The following is a 13,238-nucleotide window of genomic DNA, read 5'->3' as shown; positions in this document are numbered from 1 at the left end:
TTTTAGGCTACCCTGTGTATACAATTAAAAATGAGTAATATAAGGTAAGTAAGATTAATAAAACAATGTCAGGATACAAAATAAAACGAAAAGGCATAATCATTTAAAGTTTATTTTAAAATCATTTATTACATTTAAAATAAAATGACGGATATTTCTATAGCCATTTAATGTGAATGAAAGTAAATTTGTACACTAATATACAGATATACATCTACCTTAAAATATATTACATTAATATCATCAAATAAATTTGCAAAAAGTCACGCTTTTGACGTTCGTACAATTGCCAAAATGTCCCGATATGACTATTTGCAAAAAATTGAGCGACTAGTTCAATCACAAAATCTATATTAAGATTGCAACTAAGTAAGCAATTTTACCAAATATAAAATATCGTTATTTTACAAAGACGTATAACACAGTTAATATACAATGCGTTCTCCACAATAACGATAAGATATTGGAAGAACGCTTTTCATATTTTGACATGCAAGGATATTTATCAGTCTAAAGTACAGTATTTGAGTCCGGAATTAAGCATAAGGATTAATACAAAATATGTTGAATATTTGTCAGATTTTATAAGAATTTCGTCATACTAATATGTATTTAAGAATATCTGATACAGTGAACGTTATACATGTTAGGTGTAATATATCATTATTTACATAAAAATTTGGAATGGTAGATTTAATTATGAGATTCCACCCTTCTACAAACAAAGAGGTAAAAACGTAATAAAAACCTAAACTTAATATTCAAATATATACACTGTATAATATAAACTATAATCATTATAAATAAAGTTATCTAAAATACTAAAAGGCTTGGGATCTGAAACGGTCCGAAATAAAATCAGGTACTTGTCACGGAGGCAACCAAAATATTTAGTTTCAGCCTCCGAAATGCTTCGATTGCCTCAGTACCAAAAACATCTACGCAATCGTGTTGGGCAATAAAACACAACAAATGAGTATTGTGAAAAATTATTCAGGTTCACTGGTCGATAACTAAAAATTAATAATTGTTCAAACTGCAGACACCTGCGTCTCTTCGTCATCTGCAAAACACAATAATCAGTAAAATACCCTAAGTTACAGGGGTTTAAAAAAAAATGAGTCAGTCGTCGTGTAGTGTCTGGTAACGGTAGTCAGTCAGTCAAACCATAATGATTACAGTGTCCGAGTCACATGGACAGTCATGCAAGTCGTCACCTAAACACAAAACAATTACAGTCCTGGTCAAAATATAGGTCTGACATTACCTTGATCGGTGTCGGGATCGTTATGGTAGTGGTAACCCTGGGTAACACCTTCATGGGAATGGGCCCTGCCCAGTCGCTGCAGTTTAGCCATTTGCGCAGCTACGCTGTATGTCGGGGGCTGTCGTCGACTAGGAGCTAAACATTAAACGGTGATTTTAATAAAGGTTTATTTCAATTATGTAACTATTGTTTTAATAAAATGGTGTTTTATTACATAAAATGGTAGTTATGATCTAGATTACTAGTTAGTTACTTTAGGCAAACGAGAAAAGTAATAAAAATCGTCTTATATACATATTTACAAACTGGGGATGGAATATTGTGAAAAAAATAATCATCCTAAGTTTTCCATTAGTAAAAATATCTACATACATAACTACATAAAAATTCTCTTATTACAATAGTGTCACTTATGTATATAGTAAATTTTGCCATGTAATAAAAGAATTATTTTGAAAACTTTGTACAGTGTATAGAAATAATAAGAGTATATGTTAACGCAAATAACAACAAACTGGATAAGCAACAGTAAACTTACCTAACCGTTGTTATATGGCAGACAAGATGCAGTGTATTGTGCAAAAGCGTTGTGTAAAAGCATAAGCAAAATAGCAGGAAATTTACAGTACAGGCAAAACACTACAGCCACATAAGCGCAACATCTTAAGCCGACGGTAATTAAAAAAGCAAATAATCGAATTTTGTGTATCACTGTTATTTACGCATTTATATATGTATAAAATAAGTGTTTATAATTTCGTGGCTAGTAGCTACGACGACTTACCGTTACGCAAAGCATGAGGTAAAGGGGGCAATACGGCCACAGCTTGGGGGCAAGGGGGCATAGCACCAGTACGGGGATACCAGCCTATCACCAATGACAAATATCTAATGTAAAATGCCAACACGATAACGTAGAAATGTTTACTAGTATATCTCAACAACAATAGTTTCAAAATTTGTAAAAATTTATCTGGAATATAAATCGGACTAGAAGAGAAATGTAAAGAATTCAAGAGAATTAGGAAGAATCATGCTTTATGGTGATGAGATTTACTATATAAAACAGATACACTCCAAACAACACAAATCATGTCAAACATATAATCATTTGTACGTACGTTAATATCAAACATGCTCCACATACTCAAATATTTCTAATATGTTCATCATTTTTTAATAATTTAGTTAGGAACAAGAAACAATCTATTAATAATTGTAGTGAAAAGATAAAGCACTAACAAAATAAAAAACAAATCAAACTGGTATATACAAATATACATTTGAATTGAGACTAATCTTGGTTTTAATTGTATTAACTGTTATCCAAAATATACATTTAGTTCGACTATTGTTAGAATAGAAATTGTTTTAAAATGAATAGTTAAGTAAAAACAACAATATTGAAAGTTATTTTAATATTCGCAATATTTTACTTGCAGTTCACACATCATCCAATCAATACATTTCAGGACTTCTACAACATACATACAAAACCTACCAGGAATCGTCAGTTCCACTGTCACATCTCAGAACCTTTACCAACATATTTCTCCACACATAACAAGCCACGTACACAAACATATATATGTATATTCTAACCCAATAATACAAAAAACCTGTCCAAAAAGCTTTTTCCCCAAATATTTTCTTTGTTAGTATTACATACCTAGTATAGGGGGTGGATGTCGTGTGGGGCTGGAACACCGGCCCGGCTGGTAGGCGTGGCCGTCCACCGAGCTGGTGGTCACCTGACTGATGGTGCTGTGGCCCGAGTCTGACGAAGTTACAGAACCTGTTCAAACATGCCACCAGTTTCAAAGACGTGCACCATATGAAAATGCCAAGATGCTACGTGGAACGTGTATCAAGGAACAGAGGGGAAATAATAAACATTACGTGGTAACCAAATGAAGAAAATAAATAATTTTGAATATTTAACTGAAGAAATAAGCACCAAAACATGGAGATTTATTTTTTGGTGTTTTTACATACTTTATGTTTTTCTCCTGATGGTTTCACCACTAATTATAAATAGGACAACAGAATTTGTGCTCGACTCATATAGTATGTGCATACCATTCCAATAGTTTGACATTTGTTAAGAAACACACAGAAGAATTTCAAAGAAACCGAAAATTTTTAAATATTTACAATAATCTTTTTACATATTTACAACACTAATAGGTAATATGATATTTTGTTAATTGTTAGATAATTTAACTGTCGAGATTTTGGTTAATGCTTATTGACTCGTTAATTATTATTGTGTTATAATATTAGATGGCATAATGTATAATTAGTTTCTATTACATTTAAGAATTGTTCATAGGCCGCATTAACCAATCATCCGACGAACTGCGCGAACTACCACACTCCCTGCGTCGACTACTCTGTATTTACTCACCGGAGGTATGCGTCTTGCGCAGAGGCATGTTACTTAGCGACGTGACACTACTGGATTCGGCGGATAGGGCGACTGACGGCAGAGGGGTGGGCGTATCAGAGTGGGAGCGCTCATGCATCGCTCGGCCTCCCACTCCACCACCACCGCAGCCGCCGCCGGACGAGCTGCCGCCTGAACTGTGCGAACCGTAGCTCGAGTAGCTGCCTGCGAACACAACGCCACAGACCCGTCAGCGGTCGCAGAAAATAACCACGTACCACATTTTGCCACTCACGAATTTGTTTCTAGTAATTTATAGATATATAACAAATTAGGTATCGAAAAATGTAATTTATGTTTTTGGTTTATTATATATTTGAATAAATCTTTACTGTTTAAGATTTTTTCCTAGATTCTATGTAAAACAATTATTGGAGTTAAAAATAGTAAATTCAAGTTTTATTGTTCTTCATGTAAATTTGTCGAGTCAAAAATCAGCTTAAAGAAACAGAACCGTCACGTAGCGACAATGAATCAATTGGTCGTTATGATATATATACCAATAAAAAAAATAAGTAACATCTGTAAAATCCATTCACAACATGTTTAGAAATAGACCAGTCATTAAACTGGAATAAATCAACCATCAATAGAAAGAGGTTTCATACAATGAATTTCATTAAAAAACTGACAAAATAATTCCATATAATTAATTAGATGAAGATAGATGACGAGCTATTCTTTGATTTAAATTTTCTAGACAACGAGTTTGTTGGTATAAAAAGATGCGTCATGAACGATGTGAAATAATTAACTACTATAGAAACTAAAATCCAAAAACTAATGCTAATTATTTGTCTGCATACAACGCAAATGTAACATGCGACGAATAATGGGTTGAATGATTGTCTGAATTATAGGTTGAAGCTGGTAAACTTGATGGGGCAAAACTTAAAAAGATTTAATGGTGGGTTGCGTGTCGAATTTCATATATTGACTACCTAGGGCCAAATGATCAATGAAACTAACTGTCTTTTATAAATTAATCAAGTTCATAAATATCTTATTAGTCAGTGGAAATGGTTTTCTACTTCTTCATAACAATATAAGACAACATATCGCACTGGTGACTTAAAACTGTTAAAGGAGAAGTTTCACTTCACCCACCATATAGTAGATTTATTTATTTTTGTCATTATTAATTTTTTTGTTTCCTTTAGTTTTAAGAATCCTGAATTCGCATGTAGAACGTTAACAAAAATGATGGTGATTATTTTGTGAAATACTTAAATGTCAAAAACATGAATTACTTTTTTAGTACCTAATGGACACAAATTGAAAAGTTTTTGTTAATTAATCAAAATTACTGGCAGTATTAAATTAAGCACAAATCGTGAATGTGACAAATTATAGTTTATATGTCAATAATAATAATAATAATAATAGTAATAATAATAATAATAATAATAATAATAATAATAATAAAGAATAATTTGCTTCTTTCAGAATATTAAGACTAGCTGAACAAACGTTCTATATTATTTATTATTAATGTTGTATTTTCCACTTCCTTAAACACCCAACACTTCAGACAGATCTTCGTAAACAATTCCAGTTTTGTCAAATATTGAAATTTACATATAATAGCACTACAATTTAAAATTATATATTTAATGGATTAATTTCTGGTATTTTTAATGACAATCTACTAACTTATTCCCATCTCCTGTATTAATTAATTATAATTTATTTTATTTTAGTAGAAAATGTTTCGTAAGAATAAATAAGAAAAACATTTTTCATTATTATTACAGATTCTCTTAATAGATATATATTTAAAAATTTTCAGTCGTTAAAAAATTGTTCTACCAATTAATTTACATATTTCCTAACTACTTTTTATATAACGTGAAGCTTTTAAGGATTGCTAATCTACATAGTTTGACTATATCAAGTAATTTAATTTCTACAATAAGAATATAAAATCTAAAATAGTACTATTAATAAATACTATTTATATCAAACTAGCTATGACATTCAACAATATAAATACCCATTATGACTATCACAAATCTATATCAGAGTTTATTAAACAGTACTATGCAGCATAGCTACAACGATACCGGTGGTGTGGGGATGAACTATACCGATTAAAACATGCACTTATAAGTTAACAATTTAAAGCTATCTCGATTTCAATCAACTTTAGACACGATAAATATTAATTTTGAATATTTGTTTTCGAGCATTATTAGAAAATTATTGCATGTTACTTTTGGTTATTTAAACAGAAGAGTTACATATTAGTTAACAAATCATCACTTCACCAACCTGTCTGAAATGTAACATGACAATTACATAGACAATGCCTCCATGGAACATCCACATACCAAACATTACAATGAAACAGTCAATGAATAGTTTTAGTACGATGAACATCCAGGAAGTCAGAGAGATAGAAAACAGAGGGTGTTTGAGGGAAGAGGTCAAATACATCAAATACATAGAAAATTTACCTGTTGCGCTGGGCGCCCGCCGCACATTTGGACTAGGTTGGTTGGCCATGCCGTGGCCAGGCGGCGCCCTTGGCTGGTGTGGTCTTGTTTTGTTCGGTTCCGAGAGAGCTAGGAGCTTCTTCACTGCCTGAGGCGATGCTGAACCTGTATCGCAAATACATAAACGTATAAATTAGAAGATGAAAAACATTAAAATCTTCAATATCTTCAATAAAAGATCCTATCATGGTAAGTTAATAATTTATTAATATACTCACCAAATTTTTGGGTGGGTTTTCGTTCGTCACTGGCGCTACTTGTGCTGCTGGTGGTGGAAGGAGCGGGCGATGCATGCCTCTTACTCCTCTGGCTACCTGGTACTGAAGACGAGCTGCTGGGAGCTGCACCTTCGCATTCCAGCGACATTTCGTCCAAACGAGCCTCGTCTGTTTCGACCTGTAAATTGTTCAGGTACGCTTTCACTCGTCGCACCATCTGCGACTCTTCGAACATCCTCTTTGGATTCGGTGCTGCTGTCGACTTCTTCCGCCGTTTCACTGTTGTTTGTCCTGGAAAATCACCATTTTTGTTTATAAAAATATATTTATTATCTATATTATGTATATATTACCTTGTGCATGATACTGAGACGATGCGGTCGTCAATTGGTTAAGTGCCACCATGGCGTTACTGGCAGGTTGGCCTCCAAGCTCTAACATCGTTAACAGATCATAAGGACTACTGCACATATTACTTAAAGATCTCACTTCCTTGGCAATCATACGCAACTTCTCGAAATTAACTAATCCTTCCACTGTGCAATCATTGCCCAAATGAATGAAAGTCAGATCCTTTTTAACTACCGGGTAGAAGGGAATCTAAAAAATAATATCATTGAAAGTTAGTTTATATATATTCAATAACTAACAGACACAATTTAAAATAGGAAGATAAAGAATTTACATACAACACAACACCATATCATCGGAAGATTTAAAACACTGATAAAAAAGATGAGCTTTAAAATACTAAATAATTTGGGTTACACAAAACTTACTATATGGTATAGTACCAGAAAGTTCTAAAATGTAATAAAAAGCAATGTAAATCGTATTGAATTTAGTTTATATAATAGTGTCTAAGCCAAAATTCTTCCATGGTACAAAATGTTGATTTTGGTATTTTATTTTTATATAGAAAGGCAATGAATTTATTATTGATTAATATATACAAATAATTCATTAAATTATACGCACATAAATACTCATGGGAAAACTTTGCTACAGACATAAAAATACTATAAATAAAAATGTTACTTACAATTGGTGGTTGTGTCTGCTCAGCACTTATCAGCTGTCTATACTTGCTCATATTTCGCGATGGATCCATTAACTGTTGCAGTTCGTTAAAAACTCTCTGGTACTTTCCAGGCAGTTTGTCCCAACTTTGTCGCAGCCTTGAGACAGCACGATGCCCTAATCCGCTGACAATGGCGAACATTGAGTTAAAGTTCTTACACTCTTTACATTGCCCTATAATAATATTTATTATATTATATTGTACCAATAAACAAAAGATAACGCTTTGATGTTAGAATAACAAACATAATACTTACTTGCAACTTTGATGAATTGTTTGATAATCTTCATTCTTCGCACGGGATTATGTTCTGCACAGACTTCACTGACTACCCAAAACATTTCTCTATTGACTAAAGCAGCAAATTGTTCTAACATAGGTGTCCCGTATTTCGATTTCAGTTCGAACAAATCATCGATGTATTCTGTAGGTTCGATCTGTCTGAAGATGCTGAAATCCTGCAGCGTCAGCTGTATGGCTACTTCAACAGCATTTAGTTGAAGGAAGTGGACATCGCTCTCACGCACTAGTTCTGGGGCCAATTCGTCAGGCACAAGTGTCTCCGTTATTCCATTAGTTTTCAAGTAGTATCTATAAAGTTAAAAATAAATAATTTAGTTTGATTTAATAAAAAATATGAGAGAATTTGTATTTTACCTGCTACTCAACCCAATTCTCTCAGCCAAATTCTGCAGTTGATCTGGCAAGCGTTTCTGTTTGGTCGTCAGTGTATCCGTAACAGACACTTCACACAGACTGTAATTGCTACTGGGATCTGTCATACCAAACTCTTGAAGAGCCAACATCACCACCTCATGGGCCGTTGTCTCCTTATTTACCAGAAGATACTTGTACGTTTGATCGGGCTTGTAGACTTTAAGCACGTGTTCGGGATAATCTGCACATCGAACATCGTCGTAACAGATGGACATCAGGTCTGGATTGCTCTGAGATTGGTATATATTATTTGCCAGGTTGGATGGCGGTGGTGCACTGTCCACTTGATCCGATCCCATACCCACACTAAAAGTAAATAAATAGATAAACTTAAAAAATAATTACTGATGTTATTAACACTTACTTAATTATATTTTTGGTTAAGAAATTCATCCTCATGTTGATGAGCGCCTTTTGGATACGTCTCTTTGGACCAAGAGTCATAAACATCTTTTTGCTTTCTTTTTGTGGGCTTGCAATGGTGACTGGTTGTGAAGCTGGCGCCTCAGTTGCAAGAGCCACATTACCATCGACGCTGCTTATCCTCATCCGAGAATCCGGCGGCAGTTTCGTAATATCACTTGGCTTTCGACCACGCGGTCTAGGTGAATTGTCTGGAGTGTTAAGCATCTCCTTAAAGTTCAATAGGTTCGATTTGACGGCGATACTCAGGTGGGTTGCGCCACGAAGAATTTCTAAAGCCTTTGTGTGACTCACATGTTCGAAACTTTGTCCATTTACCTGGGAATCAAGAAAATAAATAAAATGTTAACCACACAAATTGTGGATGAAATACCTCTATAATTTGATCGCCACGTTTAAGTCCAACTTCCTCAGCTTTCGATTTTTTGTCGACTTTCGATATGAATATTCCGAAATTTCGTTCAAAGCCACCCAATATTTGGAAGTTGAGCGGTTCGTCTCGATTTGGTCGGGCTAAAATGACATTTCGTATTCGTGCCTTCGCCGCACAGGCGATGTTCAGTAGTCGTAGTTGTCCGACCATTTTTTCGTTTTCTAAACCTAAAAATTGGAACAATTACTAATTGTAATTATAAACCACTTTCAATGAACTAACCTAATTCGAATGTTTCCAAAAACTCAATCATATCAGGATCTGTTTCGAAATCCGTGAAATGATTATTCACCCACAGGAGTACCACTCGAGTTACCCTATCACGAATATCTGGATCCCTAAACCAGTCCAGCAGTTGATTTGCCACATGCAATGGACTTGGTATAAATGTGCGATGTGTCAAAAGGAAATCTTCCACGTAGGTGGGATCCGTGAGAGAGTTTTCTTCGATTAGCTGTGTCATCAGACGTTGTGGAGTGGCTCGAATCACCACATGACCTCGTCTGTTGGTAGTGGTCTCTAGAGAACCTCGCAGTTCGGTAACCATCACCAATTTGCCATCTTCCTCATGCTTACGGGTATTTTCTTCACCTTGATGCAGTATTCTAAAAAGTTACATGTGTTTATAGAGAATACTTTCAGAGAAAACTATAATATTTAATTTTGAAACTTCTCTTACCTGTAGTAGTCGGTTTGTGTGATGCACACAAACTGGCAGTCATCGCATTTCGTGATCATCACTCCCTTGTGATAAAGTTTCTCCATGGTGGGCAAGATACCAAAGGCATCACCCATGGTCAAGACTTGGTTTTCCTCACCCTGGATGTGCACTTCGACAGTCCCATTCACCAACACCGACCAGGAATCGAGCTCTTCACCATCATGCATCACTGTTGTGTTGGCTTTTTCAACAACGGCGAACACCATTACGGCACAAAGGGCGCGCCGCACCGCCAGTGTCATGTTGGTGAAGGCTTTGAGGTGTTGTGTGAATTCCAGAAGAGTTTCGATGTCATCTTCTGTTCGTTCGGTCGGTTCCTTTTCTAAACAGTCACGTACTCTGTCGCGTACTGTCAGGCTCTGCAACAAGATTTACAATTTAATAAAAATATATTACAATAAAATGGTGGTAAAGTAGAAGTATTGTCAAAGAAGCTAAGAATTTTAATAAACATAAATAATAAATGACAATCTGGAAAAATAAATTTAATGAATTTAAGTTTAATATTATTTTGACGAAATGGAAAAAACAATAAATAATAAATTCACAATATTATGTCCCATACATTTACTTACCCAATGAATATCATAAGAGAAACAGTTTGTATATTGCATGATTTTGAAAATTAACTTCAGCACGTACAGTTACCATTAAAGCCACATCGGAACTAAACATTTTTTGAAATTTTACTACCTACGAGACAGCAATAAAATACAGATGTGACGGGTTTTCCTCCAGGTTGTGAGCACAGCCGTAAATCTTAATTTTGTGCTTCACAAATGTTATACTAATTAAACCATGATTTTTTTCATATAGTAAAGAGAGAACATAGAATAAAATAATTTGTGGAAAGTTATCTTTGGTAACTACAAATACTGACATTAATGTGCGTGACATAATATGACAAATAAGTATATTATTAATATGAGTAATAGTTTATTTATATATTAATTATCAATTTAACATATTCAAATGTAGGGCACGCAAATGTGTTACCTCTGTTAAGTGAATCATCTGGTTGGTTTTGATACTCAGGTTTATTTTTACTTTGTTTCTTTAGAACAGATTTAATTTTTATCTCCCCTACTTTTAAAAAAGTGTTTACTTGATGCATAGGAGATACTTACGTCCATACTCTCGGCGAGATCGTCTTCCTCATCCGAGTCGACGACGGACTCGACGAGGCCTGTGAGATCAAGCTCTTCCGCGTCCAATTCGGAGTGATTGGAGGCCATCGTGTCGGAGCCGCTGTATGCTGAGCTCGTGTCCGATGAATGAGAACCCCGGCTGTACTTGTGGTACAAGCTCGGACGAGACAAGTTACTTTGCATATATTGCTGAAAAATAACAGAATTTAGTTTTTATTATTGAACTTAACTAAATGATGATTGAGTATTTTATGTTTTGTATGTAAATTAAATATTTTAGTCTACTGATATGTATTACATAAAATGTAATAATAATATTAAAAATATTAAACACAATTGATTAATGTATTTATTACTTACTGCATCATCGAACATAATGGTCATAGGCCGATGCTGCGAGTGGTCCATTAGCGGAGAATTTTGTATCCTTCTGTTTTGATCAATTTCGGGATAGTCGATCTGAAAAATACATTAAATTAAACGGTTATTACCATTACTCACTAACTATCATATATTGTAACAACAAATCGTTTGGATATATAAATTTAAAGCATTTCAAAATTAATGGAATACTTTAAAAATACCATTATCTGTAAATTTACAATTCGTAGAAACAATAGATAAAAAATGCAATACACTCTAAATATTTTTGCAATAATTATAAATAAAATGATTTCAATAGATTTCAATTATTGTTTACCTCATTATCGTCCGTTGGAAACTCGCCGTTACCTTTTGTAGGTGAGGGTAACGTTAGCGAGTTGCTTCTGCGCAGCCTATACTTAATTCTGCGCATTGAGTGATATGCTGAGCTCCTTCTTCTTAAATTAATCGCCGCTATCGATTTCCTTTTCTCTGGAGGAGCACGCTCCAAATAGACAGCCGTTTGCAACGCGTGTTTCAACATGTTTTACTTCCGTGTAAATCTATGAGAACGTTAATAATTTTTTTGATTGAATATTTTAGCTTTATTTATTATAATAGAATTTCTTTAACTAAAATGAAAACGATTTTTTTCTAATGTATCAATTTGCTAATGTTTACGCAGACGATAAAATATATCAAAATGGGTTATCTAGAAAGGAAGGAAGCAGAAAAAATAACCCAACTATTCGGACGAAGTTCTAGCTTAAATAGAACTTGTGTAAGCGGAAAAGTTTAGTAGTTACATAACGAGAAAGCTTTTATAATGAAATATTCGTTCGTAGAAAAGCTTTGCCAAATCGAAATTATTTATATTTATAATATACCCTATTTATAATATATATTGTAATGTTTACTTAATTTCACCAGAAGAAAATATAAATCTTAATTTTAGAATATTCCAAATAATTTAATAAAATTACATCTGATATCAACAATTTGATTGTTAATAATGAACTCTGATATGTTTGTACAAATTCATATTTGTAAAGTAACTACTTAATAAAATATTAGTAAGTTTAAAACTCAAAACAAAAACATAAATATTCGAAATTCAATTATTCCCTTTAAATTTATATCAACGTACAAAAGATAATTTGAATAAAATAGAATGAAAAAATAATGTATTTTAAAATGACGATTTCATGGCGCGTTCTTTTTAAAATACACCCAAAAAATCTTGAATTAAAAAATTCACTTCACAATAGCCTTTATAAAAGATGAACGTACCACCTCACAAAACTACCGAAAATCACAAAACTCCCGTGGCAAACGTACGAAGCGTCAAACTCACCACATTACTGAACTACTGACTGAACATTACTGTTGAAGATAAAAGTCGAAAAATAACACTGCAAAGACGGAAGTGGCATCCGGTCGGTTTCCACCGCGGAGACTGAAAAAATCATCGCGGAGAAACCGATCCGGTTGAATTTTTCAAAGCCCATGTGAACATGATGAAAAACGACACAAGGGCCATGTGCATTTGTGCGCTTGATATCGAAAACTGCGACTATGGTGACGTCAACTTGGTTTGATGACGCATTTCATCCCATACGATTAAGAATGTCATGTGTTTCCGGTTCGGGAAGTCACACTGAATGAGAAGTTGCAAGTTGATCTTTAGTCGGATAAAAAGTACAAAGGAATAATATCAAAAACGTCTTGAGAAGTTTAAACAGGCTGGATTTAGCCGTTTTGTGGAAAACATGCTTTGGTTTTCAGTGAGAGAAATGACGAGAAAAGTGGGGTGGGATGCTTAGAACGGTCGAGATGTGTGGTATTAAAGGTCAGGGGTAAATGCCAGTTGCCGGGATACAAATTGGTAGAAGTTATTTACAGGAAGTTTAATTAAAATTGAGTTAC

General features: G+C 34.0%; 1 protein-coding gene across 9 annotated transcripts in view; it reads right to left on the bottom strand.

The window, feature by feature from the left end:
• Positions 1 to 94: 94 nt before the first annotated feature.
• Positions 95 to 13,238, bottom strand: part of LOC109600059 (rap guanine nucleotide exchange factor 6) — a 76,182-nt gene continuing 63,038 nt past the window's right edge. For 3 of the 9 annotated variants that reach the window (XM_020016130.2, XM_049962784.1, XM_049962783.1), the window contains 17 exons: positions 11,310 to 11,408; positions 10,929 to 11,138; positions 9,760 to 10,160; positions 9,303 to 9,685; positions 9,021 to 9,247; positions 8,589 to 8,965; positions 8,165 to 8,530; positions 7,764 to 8,098; positions 7,469 to 7,680; positions 6,780 to 7,026; positions 6,427 to 6,717; positions 6,170 to 6,313; positions 3,675 to 3,878; positions 2,937 to 3,062; positions 2,052 to 2,135; positions 1,268 to 1,402; positions 974 to 1,217 (listed from right to left, as the gene is read on the bottom strand). In XM_020016130.2, coding sequence (XP_019871689.2) covers positions 1,162 to 1,217; positions 1,268 to 1,402; positions 2,052 to 2,135; positions 2,937 to 3,062; positions 3,675 to 3,878; positions 6,170 to 6,313; positions 6,427 to 6,717; positions 6,780 to 7,026; positions 7,469 to 7,680; positions 7,764 to 8,098; positions 8,165 to 8,530; positions 8,589 to 8,965; positions 9,021 to 9,247; positions 9,303 to 9,685; positions 9,760 to 10,160; positions 10,929 to 11,138; positions 11,310 to 11,408 — 3,897 coding nt within the window. In that variant the 3' untranslated portion in view covers positions 974 to 1,161. Of the gene's footprint in view, positions 1,218 to 1,267; positions 1,403 to 2,051; positions 2,136 to 2,936; positions 3,063 to 3,674; positions 3,879 to 6,169; positions 6,314 to 6,426; positions 6,718 to 6,779; positions 7,027 to 7,468; positions 7,681 to 7,763; positions 8,099 to 8,164; positions 8,531 to 8,588; positions 8,966 to 9,020; positions 9,248 to 9,302; positions 9,686 to 9,759; positions 10,161 to 10,928; positions 11,139 to 11,309; positions 11,409 to 13,238 lie in introns of all 9 variants that reach the window. The other 6 variants (XM_020016131.2, XM_049962779.1, XM_049962780.1 and 3 more) reach the window with 6 other exon arrangements.

The sequence above is a fragment of the Aethina tumida genome, chromosome 2 (genome assembly GCF_024364675.1).
Source record: "Aethina tumida isolate Nest 87 chromosome 2, icAetTumi1.1, whole genome shotgun sequence".
Lineage (NCBI taxonomy): Eukaryota > Metazoa > Arthropoda > Insecta > Coleoptera > Nitidulidae > Aethina > Aethina tumida.
The sequence above is the reverse complement of the archived record's forward strand: the minus strand, read 5'-3'. Positions and strand labels throughout refer to the sequence as shown.